The following is a 21,877-nucleotide window of genomic DNA, read 5'->3' as shown; positions in this document are numbered from 1 at the left end:
GGCCCAGCATTGCCTTGGTGCATAAAAGCATGATACATTCAGGCAAAAACACGTGGAGCTGAGTACTGAAGTACAAGGGAGGAATAAACACTACAGAGTGCTTTCTGTCCCTGCAGCTGAGCTGTGGTGGCACTCCCAGATGAATGTTTGTCACACTGCTGTGTCTGAAAGTGGGGTTACAGGGGTCCTGTTTGGGTTTAAGGGCTCTTCAGAGTTCTCCAGGGTGCAGCCTTGCTATTCCCTGGCCTTCCCAGTGTGCTTCATTTAGACATGCTGGCATTGCTTTGAGACTAGAAGCATTGTGATGACATTAAGGGGAAGATGAAGAACACATTACTTTGATCCCTTCTCTTGCGTGATCACAGTTCACAGGAGTGCAGTGATTCTTTGAATACCTGCAACTGATTCTTTAAATACCACCTGCCACTTGCTCCAGCAACCACCCTGAGAAATACCATTACAGTGTATGTGTTATTATTTATTATACTTGCAAAAAGCAAGTATTAATCTCAATGAAGGAAACACAAACTTATGCTACAGCAATAATTTTATTACTCAGCACCAGGAACCACAGGACCACATGTGATCACTTTGCATGTGGCCCTACAGGTTGAGGCTAATAGGGAATAGGAGCAATAATCTGCACACCTGTTTTCAAGAGAAGTGCTTTTCACCACACTAGACCAAACAGGTACCACAAGGGTACACAGTACACAGCAGCAGCATAGGGATGTGTAAGATTGTGAGCAGAAGTGCTTTCTCCATTATATTTGATGAGGATTCCTTCATCTTTGTAAGGTTGGGTGCCCAGCCTGTTTCTCCTGAGACTCCTCCCAGCACTCCAAAGGTGGGATACATTTCAGTAAGGCTGGTTTATTCTGTTAGGTTAAGAACCTAACTAAGGTCTCTAGAGTCCCTCTGTGGTCTGAGGCAGAAGAGACAGGTTCAGAAGACAATCCATTCCATTAACTTTAGATGCCTCTCTTACAACAACATTCATTTGACTGGCTAAATGATGGGAATTTGGAATGAGATGAATCATGACCTAGAGGCACCTGCTCCTTCCCCTTGGCCACGATGAGGTATAAAACACAAGGTGAGAGGTGGGTGTTGCTTTAAGGTGCTGGGGATTAACCCAACCCAAGGGATGCCTGAGAGAGGTGCAGGGCCCATGTCAGGGAAGCTCCTTCAGCTGCCACATCAGGGGACAAGAAGCCCTCCTGCTTGAGCTGAGCAGCTGCCCCTTAGGGTGCCCAAGGGTCAGTGCAAGAAGGAAACAGAAAACCTTTCCTAGGCATTTCTTGGGCTTTGGTGTTCCCTGAGGAGGGATCAGGTTCTTCCTACAAGTGAGCAGGCAGGGAGAGAGAAGGAAAAAATGACTTCCTCAAGGCTATCAGTGGTGCAGTCAGCAGAGCTGGGAAGAAGAAGACATTATCCTTTTCCTGCTCCCCCCTCTAACAGCTGCCAGCTCATGCTCAGACGATGGGGGCTGCAGACACACTTTCAGACCCCTGTTTCTAGGATGAGTTCACTTGCAGGTGAAGTGCTTATATCCTTGTATCAGCCCCAATTGGTGCTGATTGGTGTATCAGCACCAACCTCAGAGTTTCTTTCTAAGCTTGTTTCAACACTGGTTTTCTGCCTAGCAGCCTTCAGTTCATCCATTCTCTTGTCACAAGACAGTTTTCTGGGGCAAGCAGGGAGATAGCGAAACCAGGAGACATTGCAGTATCTGGTGCCTATGCCAAAGGGAAGATCATAGACCTTGGAAATGAGCTGAGAGCTCTCCATCCCTCCCTTGTGGCTTTGCTTCCATGCCAGGAGCCCCCGCTCCTCCTGTGTTCCTGCAAGAGCAAAGTGAGGTTATGTTTAAAACAGCAGGGCTGCTTTGTGTGCCTCACACCCACTGCTCAAATCCCAGCAGACCCAGCACAAAATACAAATCCCTTCTACTTAAACCCTTCCAGCTCCAAAGAACTCTACAAATATTCACTAATGAGCTTCCAGACATTAATCCTTTTCCTGCAACAGCTTCCAGATAAGCAGCCTTCTCCATGCTTTCCATGGGAATCATGTATACCAAGAAGTTTTCACCTGCCACAGAAGATCCAAGAACTGTTCAAAGGGGAGGTTCATGCAGTGCTGGGAAAGCAAGGCTGGATGTTAACTGCCCAGACAGACACTTCAGAGCAGCAGTTACTAGTCAGTCACAGGTATTTACCCTAGCCAAAGGAATTCCTAAGGGCCTGTAACTGCTGTGGCAGCAAAGAACCTCTTGGGAAAGGTACTAATCCTACCTGTAAATTCTGCCCAGAGGAGCTGATGATTGAAGGCTGCAGGAAAATTAATGAGCCAAAAGGAGACTGGCTTTCTGAGAAGCCTCAGACAGTAACAGAATCTTACAGAAAACAGCATCCTTTCTTCCTGCTCTTCTCCTGCAGCAGAAAAGAGGGTTTCCTCTCCTATTCTTATGCCCTCCCTCCCCATGCTAGATGAAAATCCAAGGCTCTTTGCTGCCTGTGAGGGCCAGCACCAGCCTTTCCTACTGCTTTCCACTTCTGTGGCTTTAGTTCAGCTTCAGTTTTAGCAGCTCCCATGCTGGCACACATTGGCTCCTTCCACTTCTTACAGCTGCTTTCCTCTCTCCTTTTAACTAGCAATATGGTTTTAGGCAGGTATGTTCCCTGAAAGATGCTTGCCAAATAAACCTTTTCTTCAGCCTGGGTTCTTCCTGACAAATTATTTTATTTTTGATAAGCTGCTGTTTTCCAGCCAGAGACCATTTCAGTGATGTCTCCTGTTCCTCAACTTTCTCTGGGAGGAGTGCAGTCACACAGTGTTTCACGGTTGCCAGCACAACTGTATCCATAGAACAGGAGTCATGAAAACAAAAAGTACCAGGGAACAAACCCTTGGACAGGCACAAACTACCAGCTCATTTCAGCAAATCTTACCTGGAACGGTGTTATCCAGGATAAATGCCAGAAATCCACCCACAAACATGCCAGTGGTGAGAAGCACCAGGATCACTTGGTCAAGCTGGATGATCCCTAGCAAAAAAAAAACCTTTGGATTGTGGTGTAGGAAGAGCATTTTACCTGTTTAAGCAGCAACATTTCTGGTGCCAAGAGGCTGCAAGCTGCATGCTTGCTTGGACTAGGCTTGCTTGGATGAGACTTGCAAATCCAAAGCAGAGTGTAAGATTTGGAGTGGAAGGGAGAATGATCTCACAGCCAGTTTCAGACCTACAGTTTTATTCTACATGATTATTCACAGACTCACAGTAGGCAGGAAATGGCTCATAAATACATTAAGAGCTTATGAACAGTGCAGACCCCAGCACTGTCTGAGAAAAAGCCACCTTCTGCTCCAAACACATTCAGCACCTGCACAACACCTAACAGCTCCCTACAGAGCACGAGCTTCAGTTCCCAAAGAAATGTGAGTATATTTAGCATGGGATTTCAGCACAAGCTCATCAGGTGTGATGTCTCCCCTTGAGGATGGCCATGAGCAAAGCCCAGTGGCACTGGGCATCTGACAGGACATCTACAGAGCATGGGGTTTGTGGGCCCAGCTCTTTAATCAGCCCAGCCAGCACACCATGTATGCTTTAGGAGAGGACACTGGCATTTGTGATGAAGACATCAGTCACACAAGACACAGTGAAGGGCCAGCTGCTGGAGAGCTGAAAATTTCAATAAAGTGAACTTGATGGAATTTAGTAGAAGAGTATTCTCTTGCATTTTGAAAGCACAGCATTTCATTGTGTATGAGCACATAAGAAAGCCTCATTCATTGACAACTCAGTCACTGACCATAAGGAGAGATTTCTGCACCAGATCTATGCATCCAGGGCAAAAGGCAATAATAGCCCTCAGAAAGAAACAGGCAACAGTCAAAGCACAGATTTTAGCGTTTTATAAGGAAAAAACTATTTTAAAAGATTTCTCTGGTCAGCCTTTCCTTCCATTTCATGCTGCAGAAAATGCTTCTGATGTCATTTCTTACCTGTTTTCAGCAGAGCACTATTTTTGCTTGCCCAGTTGGGAATTGTGAGGCCAGCAAATAGAGAAAATCCAAAGATAAAGATGTTTCTTGAGGAGTTCATATCTGTATACTGCACAGAGAAATTTCATACATTACATGCACAAAACTCTGGATTACTGTTGTGTTCATGAGATATGGTGGGATGCAAACTCTGGAATCAGGAATGGACCCAGCCCTGGTGCTGCTGGGGCATTTGTGATGCTGCAGTCCCCAGTGCCAGCCAGCCCTGCCCATGCCAGGGAGCCCTCTGGGATTCAGCCCCTCTGGGTACAGCCCCTTATCTTTACCTGAGGAATTACAAACATAAATGTTTGCATTTGCTGCAGTGTGGTTATAGCTGACACACTCTGTAAGAATCTGACTTCAAACTGAGAGTGCTGTGTGCAGTTTTGGGCACCACAATATAAGATATAAAGTGATTAGTGAGTGTCCAAAGGAGGGCCACGAGCATGGTGAAGGGTCTGGAGGGGAAGCTGTATGAGGAGCAGCTGAGGTCACTTGGCCTGTTCAGTCTGGAGAAGAGGAGCCTGAGGAGAGGCCTCACTGCAGTCTGCAACATGAGGGGAAGCAGAGGGGCAAGTAGTAATCTCTTAAATCTCATGACCTGTGACAGAAAATGGCAGGGAGCTGAGTCAGGGGAGGTTTAGGTTGGGTATCAGGAAGAAGCTTTTCACCCAGAGGGTTATCGGGCACTGGAGCAGGCTCCCCAGGGAAATGGCCACAGCACCAGCCTGACAGAGCTCAGGAAGTGTTTGAACAATGTTCTCAGGCACATGGTGTGACTCTTAGGGTGTCCTGCTCAGAGCCAGCAGTTGGACTCGATGGTCTTGATGGGTCCTTTCCAGCTGAGCTTATTCTATGATTCTCTGTTTCAATGAAATGAAGTCCCCTTCGCCAGGGAGGCAGCAGTGCTCACACAGCTTTACCTGCAAACTGGAAATGCCCACTGCCACGATAACGCCGAACATCACGAGGAACATGCCTCCAATCACAGGGATGGGAATGCTGGCCAGCATGGCCCCAACCTTCCCCAAGATGCCGCTCAGGAGCATGGCACAGGCACCAGCAATGATCACCACTCGGCTCCCCACCTGCAGCAAGAGGAAGAGGAGGCAGTCACGCACTGACCGGCAGAGGAAGGCCAGGGGGCAGGCTCCAGAGGCAGCCTGTCAGGTAGGTGCTGCTGCTCTGGCCCTAGCACTGCATGGCATGTTCAGGGACAGGTGCTGTGAGCTGGGATGCTGACACTGAATGGGAAGCATCAGTGTCTGTGCACCATAGATATTTATCACATAAGGCACTCTGAAAGCACCACATCTATTTACTTATGTTATCCTCTCTCCTACTACTGACAGAACTTCAACAGTTTGCTATTAAACTGAAATTAAAAAAGAATAATAATTAAGAGCACAGTAATATCCACTTGTTCTTGCTTTAGCCTAGAAATATCTTGGCATACATACAAGCCTGGCACTGCAACGCCCCAGCCAGTTCACTGGACAATCCTTCTGCCAGGGTTTGGACTGACATCCAGAAGTGGCTTTCAATGAGGTATCCCACAATGATCCCTCCATTCCCTTCAGAGACCAGAGCTGGCTGGCTGCTCCATCCTAAGCTCTGGGATCTGATCTATCCTTTCTATGGTCAAAAAATAAGAAGTGAGGAAGTCTTTTGCTCTGTCCCTATCTCTCATCACCCATCTATCTTCAGTAAAACCATTTTTTTCTCATTTCTTCCCCTAGGCCTTTTCTTGGTTAAGCCCTACAAAAAAGATGGGCTGAAGGACCAAGCCATGCCCTTTACTCAGATCTGTTAGAGCATATGAATAGGAAAGAAAAAGTATCTGCCAAACAAAGGGTTGAAAGAGACATTTATATAGAAAGTGAAAAGGAAAGCAGCAGTATTCCTTAAACTTACAAGTCAAGATAAGCCTTGCCCACACCAAAACTTGGACTGCCAAAGAATAATGCTAAACTTACAATATTTGTGTCAGGGCAGCTCTGTAATCCTCTGCAAACATTTTATAATTCAATTAAATATTTTAATCCCTCCCTTCAAATATCTGAAGAATGTCTAATTACAGGACAGGCTTGTGAATGCTTTCAACAAAAACATTCTCAGTAACTAATAGTGTCTCTTTTTAAGTATTTCTTAAACATGTCAATTTAAAATATTTTAAGTCTTTCTTGATTGTGAAAGATAAATAAAAAAGATTTGGTGTGGAGTTTAAAAAAAAATCATGCATTGCCTTCAGGTGCTTCATTGCTTTTATACCCTGGCTGACTCTTGAGACACTATTACCATCTAAATGTTAGTTAGTAAAAGTCAACAGATCTATTTGTTCAGGATTAGAACAAAGATTCAAAGTCTCAATTTGCTAAAATGTTGAATTACCAAGTATATGGAGTTGGCCTTAAAAGCAAAAGACCTAATCCAGTGATAGCACTGTGACCATATTCTGCTAAAGCCACTAGTTTGGAGTTTGCTTCAATTACGTCAGGAAAATGATAAAATCAGTTCTCTTTCTTAAGGCTGAAGAAACTGCAGGGTTCCCCACAATATGTGGTGATTCTCAGGCCTTTATCTCTCTTTAAAATCCTCCTTTTCTTGGAAAGGAGTTCTCAATACTGGCATACTGGGCCTGATCAAGCAGTTTAAATATTGGTGCCTGGTGCCATGTAAGATGTTGCATTTTGGCAGCTTCTGGCAGCTTCTCCTTGCCTTATCTGTCAGCCCCTGTATGTATCTGAGATCTCCTAAGACTGCTCCAGTGGTGCTGGCTGTGTTTAAGAGAGGAAACAAGTCCCTTGTGTTTCCATTTGTTATGGAAGAATGTATTTCCCACGTACAAAAAGAAATTAAATCTGCCTTGTGCTCTCAGCACCCCCATCTGTCCCAGCCAGCGTGTTTACACTGATTTCAATTGACTGAGATGACACTCTATTTTCAGCAGAGGTGGGATCCAAGGGAAATACCTCTCCTGAATCAGCAAGGATGGCATGTCCTCCTGGAGGACTTGGCACACATTGTGAGAATACATGTCCTGTAATCTGGTAATTATGAATTTGGGCAGCATCCCATACATACAAGCATGCAGCAAACTGCACATCAGGAAGAGCTGGCTCAGGTAGATGGTTTGTATGCACAGACTCCCTAGTGACAATGCACACGTGGTGATGGGCTAAACTGGACTCCATGCAGACAACCAGACAGCCCTTGGTGCTCGAGGCAGCTGCCTCAGTCAGACACTAACACTGCCATGTGTGAAAAATAGTTATCGTGAGGTTTATGAAATCCAGTGAAATAAGCAATATTATAGAGTGGAAGCTGTAAGGATTTATTTACTGACTCACAACTTTTCTGGCTTATCACTGCTTGTTTGGCAATGATTTGAAAATGTTGTCCAGTTAGCCTAAATGTCTGGCAGCCTATCCTATGGCTGCAAAGCTTAGTGAAAATCTTTGATCTGATTGTCCAGCTTATCTCTTTCTCCAATAAGTGCAATTAATATACTCAAGGGACTCACACACAAACCTTTGCAATCACATTTTGTAACCCTGAAGAAATAGTCTAAATCAATTTCACATGATTGCCATCCTTGGGTTATAGAAGTTGTGGAATTTGAAGCCCTATTAATATTCACCCTTTCCCTTTCTCTCCTCTCCCTCTGCATGCCCGTATGGGTTAGCTCAGATGTAGCATTGTCTCTCCAGCCTTACCTAGGCCAGGTATCTGAGTGAGTGCACTAATTCCCTATGCAGGCCAGAGGCAGAGAAAGGGAAGCACTGCTCACCTCTGTTAAGTCATTTGCAGTGCTGCTGAGCTGGTCACCAATGTGCCAAGGCACAATTTTCCCATGTTCTGAGTTATATATTGTTGAGGAAGATGAAACAGGAAAGCCTTATAAACATGATTGTCTGGCAAAAGATTTTGAGAATATAGAAACTATAAGCAAGATTGAAATGAAAGCAAGCTTTGAGATACCTCAGTTACTGAACAACTGGAAAACAATGGTATGGCCAGACTGAAGATAATCCCCTTTTGATGAAACAAGACCCTCTGCTTGCAGACAGGTCCAAGGGTCAGAGCAGACCCTACTCGGCAGAAAGGGTCCAAAGAGTTGTTTTTAGGGTTTAAAATGTAACACAATATGGTAATGTAATAATTCTTATAGGCTGTACGTAAATGCTATAGGATTTGTATATTGTACTAAATTAGTTAGTGAGAATTAGAATATTCAACACAGAAGAAGATTTATTGTATTGTAACAAGAACCTCAGTCTCTTACCCTTTTACTCTCTTACCCTTTAATGCTCTTACCTTTTTTACTCCCTTACTCTCTCTCTCTCAGCCTCTCTACCCCTTTCCTCTCTCGGGCCAGCTCCGAGCTGCAGCTGGCAGCTCCCAGCAGGGCCCTGCACCTAGGCCCTTTGCAATAAACCCCAAGTTCCATCACCTGGCTGCAAAGATCTCTCGTCTCCGTCTGTCCCGACCGTCCTGGCCCCCGACACTCCGACAATATATAAGTTATAAAACTTTGGGGAGGCGGCCTGAGCTCACTGCCCAGGCCCAGCACACAGCCATGTGCACACCCCGCGGGAAGCCCTCCGGGAGGCACCGCCGTGCGGCCAGGCTCACCTTGGTGATGCCCAGGACTCCCACATTCTCGCTGTAGGACGTGGTGCCGCTGCCCGTGCCCCAGGCCCCGGCCAGCAGGCAGCCGATGCCCTCCACGCCGATGCCGCGGCTGATGGCGTGCTCCGGCGGCGGCGGGGCCCCGCACAGGCGGGCACAGGCGTAGTAATCCCCCACGGACTCCAGCATGGAGGAAATCACCCCGGCCAGGATGCCAAAGATCCCGGCCAGGCTTACCGTTGGCGTTCCCCACTGGCCTGCAAGTAAAGAGCTCGGTTCAGGTGGAATTTCAGGGTTTCATTTGCCCTGAAATCTGCCCCGGGGTAGGAAGAACAGCAGGAACTGTGTTCTGAACTGTGGCTATTCGCCTGATTTTTGACATGTCCTCTCCTCCTGGTAAGTGGAAGTGGAGGCAGGAGTAGGCAGGATGGGGAAGGGCAGGCGGCGGTACCTGGGTAAGGCAGGCGGAACCAGGGAGCCCGTGACAGAACGTCCCCGCGGCTGTCTGTCCGGGCCAGGTGGCCGTAGGCACTGGGGGCGGCAGGGAGGACGCCGGTCACTGTCAGCACGTAGCACAGCAGCCAGCTCAGCGAGAGCCCCAGCAGCACCTGCCCATCACAAGCAGCAGTGGGGGCTGGTTAGGGTATGGCTGCGTCCTCAGCACGGCTGCGGTGGACAATGTGTCCCCGCCCGACCCTTCTCCCTGCACACGGACGGGAGGCAAAGAGGCAGCAGGAGCTCCTGGTGGCCCTCTCTTCTTCTCTCCCTCCCTCCCAATAATCAGGGCCATGGGGAGCTTTTTCCTCTCTGCCCCTTACCACACAGGCTCAGCTGGGAAGCACTCACTCATCTGGAAACGAGTGGAAAGAGCCCAGGCAGCTCAGGGTGGGTGAGACCAGTCCCTGTCACAATTACCTGGTATCCAGGAACCCCAACATACCGGGAAGATCTGGAAGAGGTAGACTGGAGAGGAGTGGGACTTCTTGCCTCTCTGGTAAGATGGCAGCGGCACAGCAATGTGTTTCAAGTACTGAGAGAACAGAACTATGAAAAAAGTAGTCCTAGAAGGAGGGAAAATGAGACCATAAACAAAGGGAGTGCCCAGCTGCCCACCTGTCCCCACACTAAGTGAACACCCGCTACCCAAGAACTAAGGACTCCAGAAGACCCATGAAAACAGGCTCTCAGCAACAGAGGGTGGCTCTCCACTCCACCAAGCTAGACAAGGAACAAGCTTTCCATCACAATCTACTGATAGCTCTGCATATTTGCAAATAACTCTTTTACCTTTATTGTTTCAAGACTGACACCCCAGGCAGTGCACCTGTGAGCACGACACTGTTGCAGAAAGGTTAAAAATGCCTCATAATTAAAAGAAAGACCTGACAGACATGCAAGGTGCAGGTTCTGCCTGTGTAATTCAGATATACTAGAAATACAGGATTTATTCTTTCCTGATTTCAGGTTTTGTTCTTCAAGAGGCAAAAAGCTCCTGTAACACAGAGTAAAAGAAGAGGATTTGGTTTGGCTGTGTAAATCCCTGTTTTGAAAGAAAAACCCATGCTGGGACTGTGGGGCTGCACATGGTGCCCTCAGAGGCCTCCCAGCCAGCCAAGAAGGAGAGAGCATGGCTCTGTGTCTGCGAGGGCTGAGCTGAGGAGGGGCCCTCCATGGCAGGGCTGTTCCCTGTGTCCCTGCAGCACCCGGGCCTCGTGACAATGGAAGTAACTGCAGCTGCAGCTCCTCTCCCATCCCTTGTGTAGGACACATCTGGAACAGCAGCACATCTGGGTGCACTCACAGCCTGCCCCCCATGTGCCTTTTGCCCAGAGGGGCCAACCAGAGGAAGCTGGAGGCTACCACATGTGGAGAGAGGGCAGGGACTGGGCATCCCACTTCAACTGCTGAGCTGCTAGAAGACCATGGACATTTCCTGGGTTAGCCAGGCCTCTGAAGGCCTCCTCATTATTTTACAACAAATTTAAATTTTACAGATAGAGTGAATTTATCTGGATAGGATTTGGTGAGAAATCAGTTGCCCCAGCTGAAGTGCACTGACTTCACTGGAAAACTGGTAGTTTTCCCTATGTGAAAAGGTGACAAATTGTAGGTGCAGTAGTCAGGGACAGGCAGAATTCCAACAGTGAAAAGAAAACTCTGTCCTCACTTCTCTGCAAAGACACTCCATGCCATACACAATTCAAAGCACTGGATGACCGGAGGGAGAAAGTCTGAGGAGGAACTGGTTTCCATTTTTGGTTTTAATGCTACACAGACTGTGAGTGCCCATTTTGTCCATTTGCATAAACAGAAGTGCTCAGCAGCCTTAGGACTCTGGAAGGAACAATTCCTCCTACTCATGTGAAGACAATACATAAAGCACCAACTATTTCAGCATAGAATACCTGGATGCTCAAGTTGGTCATTTTAGGAATGTCTTTTAAACTTAAATAACGGGTGTGTAAGACAGTTTGTGTAGACAACTGTGACAGAGACTGCACACACATGGGGAAGGCTTGTACCACTACTGACCTATGGACTTTGTATTTTTACAAAAATCAATGATTTTTTAACTCATGTTTGGGTTTTGCTTTGTTGCTGAGAGCTTAACCTCCTGGGGATTGGAGGAGAATGACTATGTCACATGGCTGCCTTGCACAAGCCTGTCACATGTTGGTGCTCAACATATAAACCTTGAAGCCAGGGGAACTCTGCTACAGACTGTGACACTTGGTTTCATATTAGAGGCAGATGATTTGTGTACTCTCATCTTTCCCACAGAGATGTGAGACTTACAGGAATGCTATGCCCCAGTGCTGCCCAGCCATATCTCCAGCTGACTCAAACAGAGGTAGTCCAACCAAGGTGATAGTGGGGGCAATTGTCAGAGGGCCAATGAACCTCATCAGAAATCCAATCAGGCCAGAAAATCCAACGAAGATTTGAAAACAAGAAGTTACAATGATAGTTCCTTGCACCTGGAAAAAAAAACAGAGGTTGGAAGGGACTCCAGCTGTTGAGCCTTTTCCTCATGTGAGTGCAAATCCAGCATGAGAGCCAGGCTCAGTCTCTAGTTACAGAGTGGCATAGAGGCCTCCTGCTGACAAACCTGGCTAAGAATTACATGTGGGAAGGACCACCAAAGCAGCAGCAAAGCAACTCCCCCCTTGGCCGATGGACTTTTGTTCCAGAGATCACCTCCTCCCTGTCCTCTTGGGCCACCAAGCATGCATCACCTGCCCTGCACTCTCCTGCCTGCTTGCCCAAGTCAGGGGAAAAGGTCTTGCCCCAAAAACAGGAGCAGGGCCATGGTCTCCACTGATCTTCCTTTTGGGAAGGGCTTGGGTCTCTTCAGCACACTGCTGAAGCAAGTGACTCATCACAGCCTCTTTTTTTTTCCTGAGTATCAGTTTCACTCTGGGAGCACATTTATCACCCTGAACTTCCCAGTGTTTGACAATCACTGCCAAGGAGCCAGCAATTACATTCTGAAATGCTGCTCACCTCAGTGTCAGCTTCAGGCAGGGGCAAGGCTGCTCTCTGCCTTCTCAGATTTGGTAACAAGCCCAGGCTGCAACCTCTGTGGTGCTGAGCACCTTCCTCCCCCAGCTCCAGGGGCTGGGTGAATGACCCAGGCTGAAACAAGACGTCAGCAGTGCCCTTGGGATAGATTTATGTGTATCAGCAGAGAGCAACCTGTGCTGCACAGCAAACCCCTGGTGAGCTTTCAACACTTCCCAAGGGGTTTGGAAAACACACCAACAAATGGATCCACAGAGGCAAATTTGGTCACTTGCTCTGATAAAGGCAATTGATGTCGAATAAGGCCGTGAGATCCCTGACTTTTCCCCCTCCCTTCTGATTACCTAAGAATGTCCTTTTCCTTAATATTTACAGTACGTTTTGCCTTGCATTTTTTTACTAGGTTTCCTGTGCTTAGACACAGTTGTTTCCTATAAAATATTTTCCCTCCCTTTCTTCTTCTGGGCTAACCTTGCTTTATAGAGAAGGGATCTGACTGGACCAGTGGAGACTTTGCAGGGACCATAAATCACATGAGGAGGTCTGCATGTCCCCTGTTCAGCAGCAGTGAAGCACCTACTTTTTTTGATAGAGAATAGATGCTTAGAAAGCTGCAACAGCTTGAGGGCCAAGGTTCATTTGGAATAGAAGTTTTTCCAGCCGTGATGGCCATGATATGGTCAGGCACTTTACTGAAAGAAACAGCCCTGATACAGAGCAGGTGCCACTGAAAATGTAATATACCTCTCGCATCCGTGTCTGCCAGACTTGGATGAATTCTGGTGAAGAAGCATTCACCAAGGTGGCATTGTTTGTCCAGGCAGGGCACTTCCAATTGGGGAGAGACAGCATTGCCAAGGTGGGGGTCAGAAATGTTAAAGTCCCTCCTTGAATAATAGGCAGCCTGGAAGGAAAGCAGAGGGAAAAAAATGACAAGTGAGAGTGCTAGAAACTCTGCTCTATAAGGGTGAGAGAAAGGAAAGCAAAACAAATTTAAAAATCAGTCTGCCCATGGACTCTGACAGGATCTTTTGAATTGTTGTGGCAGGTCACTGTCACTGACCATGGGGAGGAATTGCTGCCCACTGCACACAAGAGCACTGCCATGGGGTAAGAGCTGAGGTTCAAATACCGGCAATGGAGGGGCACATGGGTGCTACAGCCCAACCCTGCTACCCCTGTTAAGGAAGAAGTAGTGCTTCTAATGGCTGATGAGACCACAGACATGCACAGAGCAGGAAAAGTCTGGCAGGGGAAGAAGACCAAGGAAGAAAGACGGTGAGATGCTGAAGAAAAGTTCAGTCAATCTTGCCAGTATCTAGTTGCTGCCTCTCTCCCTTTGGCTGCTTTGGTTTTCTTCACAATGTGCTCATGCACACAAGGGCATGCACTAAGTACTCTCCATGTCACAACAATCCTCAGTCTGAGGGTGATAGAAAATGTGACTTGGAATTTAGCACACTGGGTTTTAATGCCAATTCCTCTTCTTCACTTCCACTGAAACTAGAAAGGAAACCTGCATGGAGGGGTCTGTGGGCACTGACTGGGTGACTGGGGAGTCCTTGGCTCTCCCCCCATACCACATGTCTCCTGGCTTAGAGTATCTCTCCCTCTGGGAATCCCTCAAAGTAGCAAGGAACTTGCATCTCCAGAGGAGTTCAGCACTGGCTTCATGCAGGGATTTATACAGCAGACCAGTGCTCCTTTGAGCTGCACCAGCCTCTTTTCCCATGCATGAAGAAATGGAGACAGAGACCTAAAAGGTCTGACTGACTCCTCAAAGCTCCACATACGCCCCCATTGCAGTGCAAGTATTTTTAACCATTCCTCTAGTGTGCTTGAAAAATCCTAAGCTGCCTGAGGGTGGGCAAAACATCCCTGAAACAGCCAAGGGAAATCTCCAAGGTGCCTCTGTTTTCCTTCTTTAGGGAGCACCCTTAGGAGGAGCCCCCAAAGCAACCTCTCCTTGTGCCAGGAGCTCTCATGGCACCTGTTCAGAAAAGCCATGGGACGGCAATTCAGGTGACTGCTTTGGCAGGGCACAGCTTTCCCTGAAACAGAGGAATTTCTAACGTTCTTGAATTAGGGGATAGTGTAGCTGTAACAGACCATGTCTCTGTCACCTAAACCAAATATTTATACTAGTCATGTGCAACTGAAACACTGTCAAAGCTTTGAAACAACTTTGCTGGGCAAGGCACAAGAAACAAACAAAAAGAAACAGAGAAGGCCCAGGGCCATGACTTGGAATCTAATAATAGATTTAAAGTTTCTGTTGTGTTGGTCCCTAAGATATTTCACAGCCAGTGTTGCATGGGTGTGCCCAGTGTTGCCATGGGTAGGCTCAGAGGAAAATGGGGTGCCAAGGTGATGCTTATGGGGTACACTAAACTCTTTCCTGTGGGGTTTGCAAGAGGGAAAGCTGCAGAAATAGGGAAGGCAATACTATGTTTTGATAATCAGTATATGATGTCCAAGCATTTACTAAGCAGGACTCACCATAACAGCAAATGACCTGTGTCTCCCCTCAGGAGCCTCTGACAGTGTCTCCAGTGACTGTCTGGGACCCACTGCTGCTTTTTCATGCTGTGTAACATGACTGAGCTGCAGGTTGCAGTGGGTCAGCTTTTCCCTTGGCTGTTGCTTCATGAATGTCCTCATGCCTTACAGTTGGGGTCAGCAACAAGGCAATTGCACCCTCAGCATGGCAAAAGCCATTCAAGTTTATCCCATGGGAACAGATCCTTACCACTTAATTTGACCTGTTGTACCGCAATCAGCTATTCATCCATGGGGGAGAGAGGCTCTCTGCTACTCTTTAATCCCCAGTTAACAGACAGCAGGGGACATTACAGCTCTCAGGAATGCACTCAGGCATTTGGAGGGTGCCTGGGAGAACTCAGAATGCCTGAATTGCACCAGCAGTGACGGTCATGGACTCCAGCCTGAATTTAGCTGAAAACCCAGTTTCTCTGGTTTTTGTGGTCAAGGTGCTCCTCTTTCCTCCACTAATCCTGTAACAATGTAGAAGCAGAGCACTCCTCAGGAAGTTTGTCTACAAACACTTCTTAAGACTAAGAGAGACAGAAAAGTTTCGGTAGTGAATGAAGCAGGAGGAAGAAAAACATTTAGTGGAACTGGCAGTTGACCAGTGATTAACCAGAGTCCCTCAGATTCAGAAGCCAAAGAATGTATAGCTTTTGTCTTTGAAGCAAAAACCACAGGTTCCCACCATACTGGAGGAAAAAACAGCCTGTGGAAAGACAGAGACAGCCCAGAGTTGTGACAAGGGAAATAGAAGAAATGTTTCAAGATCAGCAAAGATACAGGGTCTTTCTGGAAAAAGGGAGTACTTGCAGTCATCTCTGTCACTAAATACTTCTTTTTCTGGGTACTGAATAGCAACTCCATGCTCATCTCACTGCTAGCTGCTCATCAGCAAAGGATTTACCTTTTATGCCCCAAATCCCTGAGCATGGGAAGTGGCACCACATACCAGGATGTGCTGCTGAACTCTTCCCTGAGTCCCTAAGTGGTGGCAGATGGACTTCACCCCTAGAGTTTCCTGTAGAATCTGTGTTCTCTTGACCCTGGGCCCAAATCAGAAGGCTCCTGCCTCAGCTGGAAGATCCCTGGAGTAAGGAGCAAGCAGGTACTTTTTACTGCATGTTGCAATGCTCTATTATTTTGAGGACAGATTCCTTGTAAGCCCAACAAAAGGTATATGAAGTATCAGGAGATGGAAAATTCGGAGCAGCAATGTAACCCTGCAAAGTTTCAGGGTGCTTTGGCATGGACCCTGATTGCCCAAGGGTAACAAATGACTCACTGTTAAACTCTAAACAGAGTGGTGGCCTAGCACCCAGTAATTGCTCGCGTTCTCAGTTCTCGAATTTGGCCTACCTCACTCCAAAGAGGACTTGCAGCAGGGTGCAAATTCCTGAGACAAAGATGATGGTGCTGATCAGGTGGCTCTGGGTCAGTAGGTCATGCTGGAGGCAAAGGCCTTTGGAGAGCATCAGCGGGACGGCTACAAGACCTCCTATGGCAGTCAAGAAGTGCTAGGAGCCACAGAGAAAGACTGGGTGAAGAAGGACACAGACCTGGCTGTCTGTTATTACTGTGTTGTTGAGAGAACTCACAGATTTGTGCTATACTAAAATTACCCATCCCATTACCCATCCTCTCTCTTTTTTTTTTTTTTTTTTGACAGCTTTAATGCTCTGTTAGGGGCTGTTCCAAAGCACCTACAAGAATTGCAATGCACCCACTGAAATGTCTCCTCCTTTACATGCCCAAAGACCTTTTGTAGTGCTCTGGACTTCCCAGGCCACTGTCAGACACAACCAGTTTATCCCCAGCATCTGCAGACAAAGCTGTTGGACATACTTTTCCAGGAAGCTGTGGGCCTCCCAAGGAACAGGGAGAGAGCAATCAGGCAAAGTGAATGCAAATATTTCAGTCCATCTCATTGGCACCACAAAAGATGACATAAAAAGTTGGCAAATTGGAGCTACACATTTTTTGCCATCAGTAGCTTTTCTCACAGAGCACAATTATAGATAACCATAAAAAGTGAGTGCCAAAGAATGGAAGAATTGGGCATTGTGTTTGTCAGAGGAGTCACAGACATTCCTACAATGGCCTGTTGTTAATGACTAAATCTGAAAACAATTTTTAAACCTCTTTTTATTTTAATTATTAACCTATGTTGTTCACTCTCACTTTGGAACACAGCACTGCAGAGGTGGAACTGGTGGCACTCAGAAGCACACTTTATTCACTACAAGCAGGTTTTATTAAACTTATGATGCAGATGTGTTGGGCTGATACACTCTAAATTTCTATTTAAGAAAACAAAGTACAAAATTCCACCAACCTCCAAGCACAGTCCGTCATTATCTTAATGACTCTGAGGTCCCTTTTCCCACAGGCTCCCAATCTAGCATGGCATTGGTGGCACTGGGCCATTTAACACACCTGGGCACAGACACCAGCCAAAACAGCATGTGGCCTGAGTTTTTGCTGCCATGGGAAGGCAGAAGTTCAGAAAGTCTTTACACTTTTGGCTACCTTCAGCCAAGGTACCCAACAAGTTCTTATTAACTGACCCCAGCCCCAGGACTCTGCCTGACCATTTGCACTTCAAAGGGTGCAATGTAGCTGTGGGCATGATGATAATAATCAGTGCTCAGGATGTGGACCAAAGGACGTGAGCTCACTCATATCCAGCCTCAGAGCTCCATTCAAGCCCTGTGAAGGTACAACACTCCCAAATTCAGGTTTCACCCCAATTAACTGGCTGAACAGCCACATAACTTTCCCCTTCTCCCAGCCTGCACCTGCTTTCCCGTCTCACCTGAATGCCCAGCAGGATGCACAGATACCAGGGAGGCACATCTGTGACAGTGTAGCCAAGCTTGGTCCCACTGTGGCTAGTGCCTCCACCCTCCTCTGGGCCCCAGGCAGCATGAGCTGGTGAGAAATGGCAGTTGCTCCTACGTTTACCCTGGACAACAGGAGAGACACTTTGTTAGCCACAGCCTGGCCCTGCAGATGCCCAGCAGCTGCCTCTCTTGCAGCCATGCTCCACATCTGGCAGGAATACCTCCTGTGCAGCTTTCAACAGTGCCACAATATTAAAAACAAAACAAAACAAAAACAAAAACAAGGAGGGGAAATTAAAACAGAGGCACAAAATATATATGGAAAATTTTTGTATGTGCTAGTGTGTCTAGGCCTGAAGAAACAATAGAGGGTGTCTCAATCTCAAAGGGACATCCAAAGTGTGTTAATATCATTAAAATCTAGTTAAGGACGAAGAAACTGACACCAGAAGCAAGGAAGAGTGTGCAGTGGGCTTATCGGTGAAAGCTGCACTGTCCTCTGGTCCCTGTACCTCCTGCCAATTCCACCCAAAAAGCATTTTTTATAAAACATTCTAAAACACCTGGCTGCCACTAATTACTGAGTAGAAGCACATTTTATATTTCATTTCCTGGGTCTTCTCTTTCAATCTCCTTATGCTTACCTTTACCAGTGCTGTGCCTTGATAAAACACCTGCCTTTTGTCCCACTAGAAAACCCTGCTCCTCCAGAGGAGCTGGCTGAAACACAGGGACACCAGTGGATGGGAAATCCCAGCATCCATGCCAAAGGAGCTGCCTGAAACTGCTACCCAGGAAGGCTTGGATCTCCTGCCAGGCAGGCAGAAGCCCCAGGGCTTCCCAGGGAGCTCTATGCCTTACGGTGTTTATTTACATAAAGACGCATTTTGCCAAGGAAAGCAAAGTAGTGCTTTGCTTCATTTGCCACAGCTTTTAAGTTGAGCAAATTCTCCTGGTTGTCCGTGCCTCCTTCCAGCCCACTCTGACCCCTGTGCACACACAGGGTAGAAGGAGGCTGCCTGGGAAACCACAACACTTAGAGCCAGATGCAAAAGCTAATTAAGATCCCAAAGCATTTGTTTCGTTGGCCCATCTCCAACCAGCAAGTCCTCAGCATCCTGGCACCAGAGGGCTTTTCTGGGCTGAGATGCCTTGCTCTATCAGGCAGGGACAGAAACCTGCTGTCTGGAGAAGCCTAATCAGTTTATCTGCAGCAAACTTCTTTTTGTTTTGTGTTTTTAATCCTCCAAGTCCTGCAGGAACCTGAAGACACCAAAATACCCATCATAATAGCAAGTAACACTCCTGGCCTGTCAACTGGTGGGGGCAAACAGTGCTGTGGTCAGGAACAGATATAAAATTAATGTTGCATTCTGTTGTAAGTCTTGCAGGTGTGGCAGATTATTACCAAAATCATTTGCCTGAAACCTCCAGGTTTGCATTCTCTTGGTTGAGTCTCCAAAGTCCCATTTTAGGTCATGCTGTTGAAAACAGGCCATGTAATCCCTAAACCCCCAGACCTTCATATTGTCATTGATCTGAACTGTTGTGTGAGGGGTGTGGAACTCAGGTTGTAAGGGTGTCATTGAATTCATTATGAATTTCTTTGTTCAAGGGCCCCCCCCAGCAGCACCCAGCTCGAGCTGTTTCTACTGCAGTACCACTCAAATAAACAGCCTTAATCAACTTAAAGCCTGAGACTCTGCCCTGGAATTCCTGTGCTGGAGAAGCCTCTTTAACAAACACAGCATATTTATCCAGCCTGGGCAAACTGGGAGCATTACAGATACTTCAAAATAGATAGGTGAAGGCAGACTTAATTCAAACTGACTCAGGCATAAACTTCAAGAGAAAAAGGTGTTCCTTAATAACTCCCTGTGCTGACATTTTCATTTCAGAACAAGAGAGCCTGAGCCATGGATTAACAAATGTACAGCAAGGTACTTAAGACTGCCCATGCATGGAATTATTTGGAGACAATTACTTCTGAATTACACCATGGGTGGACAAATGCTAAGCTAGGCAGACAGCAGTAAGCTCCTTTCTTTTCACTGCAATTTCCCCTGTATTAACCAGGAGGCATATTCCAGGCAGGCAGAGCCTGTGCCAGTAACAGCCCCACATGATCATCACATGAGTGCTTGACCCTCCCCAGGAGCTGCAGGGGAGTGAGCAGGGCTCATCAGGAAAAGGATGGAGTGAAGATATCAGGATGAGAAAGGAGCAGAGACACTGGACTCAAACTGAAATTAAGGAGGTACCATCTTAAAATCTGAAAACACTTTTTTGCTGTGAGAGTGACCAAGCACTGCACAGGTTGTCTAGAGAGGTTGTGGCTTCTCCATCCTCAGAGATATTAAAAACCTGTCTGGACACAGCCCTAGGCAGCTGGCTCTGGACAGCCCTGCTTGAGCAGGGGTTTGGAAAAGGTGATCTCCAGCATTCCAACCTCAGCCAGCCTGTGAGGCTGAGATGCTGTCAGGAGAACAAGGCAGGAGCAGTCTGGAGCAGGGTTCTCAGCCCAGCTGCTCCCACGAATCCAGGGGACCAGTGCACCTTCCCTGTGCCTCAGGCTCCAGACACAGCACGAGAGCCCTCCATCACACCTTAAGTAAGTGCATCAAGGGGGCAGTCAGGAACGGAACTGCTTGAACCACACGTAAAAGACCTTTGTGTTCTACCTTCTCTAGGGTTATTCAAACCATAAAAATTCACAAGTCTGATATGTTACGGCAGAACAAGATAAAATGGAGAGCCTGTTAAAAATAATGAAAGAAAACCGACTCTGAGCACTTCCCTGAGGCTCTGCCCACAGCTGGCACAACACCTCCCCTGCACACAGCAAGCTCACCCAGAGCTACACAAGAAATGTGGGACTTGTACACTAGGAGGTTAAATGCTTCCTCCAAGGCAGCACAGACAGGTGGTCTGTATTGAGGTAGCAAGATGTTTGTAGGACTCCACTCCCTCACACCTGCTGACGGAAAATAAGCAGAGTTTTTAGTTTCTAATGGAGGTGACCCCTGCTTTGGGATAGGAAGAGGGCTGTCATATCCCAGGACCTTGCCCATGGCTGTTATAGCTAGCAGTATTGTCAATGTACCACACAGCCCTGGACTGGCACATCATTTACAGCTTTTACTACACATCTGTAATTCTACAGGGTGCCCTCCTCAGGTGACACCCAAATCTCTTCTTCACCTACATTTCTAACAATTCACCTCACTGGAAATACATCCAAAAGACAAGGAAACACAGTCTTTACTCAACTAAAATTCTATTGTAATTACAAATACATAAATACATAAAATTCTATTGTATTACGAATACATAAAATGCTTTACACAGGAGCACAGCTACAATCTCACCTGTTTTTCAGTACAGATACACATGCACTGCCATTCATCTACATTATCATTTTAGAAATAGTGGAGGGAAAAGAAGTTAAAAGGGTGCCAGAGAGTAGAAAGTATGCTGAGCCTGCAGCAGCAGCAGGGGCTGTAGTGAGGAAATCATTCCTCAGATTCTTGTCAATAAGAGCCGAGACAGAAGTTTAGCACACACTAGAATCATTGCAGCAGCCCCAGCCCCTGGCTTTCCCCTTCTCCTCCTTCCACAGGGTTTGCACCTCTTTATGCAAGAATTACCCTTCAGAGAGCAGACTCACCTCAAAGCTGGGGTTACCTAGCCCATTGATATCTTTCTCTGAAGAGGGTGTCATGCCTTCTGTTTGCCTTCACCAGCTGCCTTGAAAAAGAACCAGTCAGAATAGGAAAGCGTCCCAAATTCCCACTCCTTTCAGTCAAAACAGCCCCAAAGAAATGGGGTGAGAAGATGCAGAAGCTGGATTTCAGGGGCCAAACAGTGCTCAGTCCTAGCTATTCATGTGAACTGTATTGCAGAAGTATTTCATTTTCTTGGGCTTATATAAGTGACTCCTTTCCTCCAGCTGATTAGAGGATTGGCATTCAAACAATCTGGAAAGCAGCCCTTCCCTGGAATGAGAGAATCAGTAACTGCTGGCAGAAAAACTTCCTCCACAGGTAAGGATGCTGGAGGATATCAGAGAGGCATCCCACACAGCCTTGGAAATTGTTGCTTCATTACTGTTTCAACAGCAACTTGCATTTTTGTCTGGGTTGGGCCTGTTTGAATATCTTTGTCATCATCTTTGGGACATTCAATTACTAGACAGTTTCACTTACTTCATATATAACCTACTGTATATTTTAGCTGATATACAAACATTGTAATCTTGTAGGATACTCCTATTACAGCCTGAA

The 21,877-nt window shown here is 46.8% G+C and overlaps 1 protein-coding gene across 1 annotated transcript; it reads right to left on the bottom strand.

Annotated features, from left to right (window-relative positions):
* Positions 1-529: 529 nt before the first annotated feature.
* Positions 530-21,315, bottom strand: LOC132073474 (solute carrier family 23 member 1-like). The gene is made up of 12 exons (XM_059472568.1): positions 21,262-21,315; positions 17,567-17,716; positions 16,111-16,268; positions 12,952-13,111; positions 11,482-11,663; positions 9,626-9,746; positions 9,137-9,293; positions 8,689-8,942; positions 4,977-5,141; positions 4,012-4,120; positions 2,955-3,050; positions 530-1,844 (listed from the first exon to the last, which is right to left on the bottom strand). The coding sequence occupies exons 1-12, from the start codon at positions 21,313-21,315 to the stop codon at positions 1,561-1,563; spliced, it is 1,890 nt and encodes a 629-aa protein (XP_059328551.1). The 3' UTR covers positions 530-1,560.
* Between the last annotated feature and the right edge of the window lie 562 nt (positions 21,316-21,877).

The sequence above is a fragment of the Ammospiza nelsoni genome, chromosome 5 (assembly GCF_027579445.1).
Source record: "Ammospiza nelsoni isolate bAmmNel1 chromosome 5, bAmmNel1.pri, whole genome shotgun sequence".
Lineage (NCBI taxonomy): Eukaryota > Metazoa > Chordata > Aves > Passeriformes > Passerellidae > Ammospiza > Ammospiza nelsoni.
Note: the sequence above shows the minus strand (reverse complement) of the source record. Positions and strands in the feature narration are given on the sequence as shown.

Excerpts from the sequence above, each read along its gene's own strand:
- LOC132073474 (XM_059472568.1), bottom strand. The coding sequence starts at position 21,315 with ATGACACCCTCTTCAGAGAAAGATATCAATGGGCTAGGTAACCCCAGC. Across the intron at positions 9,747-11,481 it reads CACTGGGGCATAGCATTCCT|GACTACTTTTTTCATAGTTC; the intron begins GTAAGTCTCACA and ends CCCTCCTTCTAG. Across the intron at positions 9,294-9,625 it reads ACCTCTTCCAGATCTTCCCG|GTGCTGCTGGGGCTCTCGCT; the intron begins GTATGTTGGGGT and ends TGTGATGGGCAG.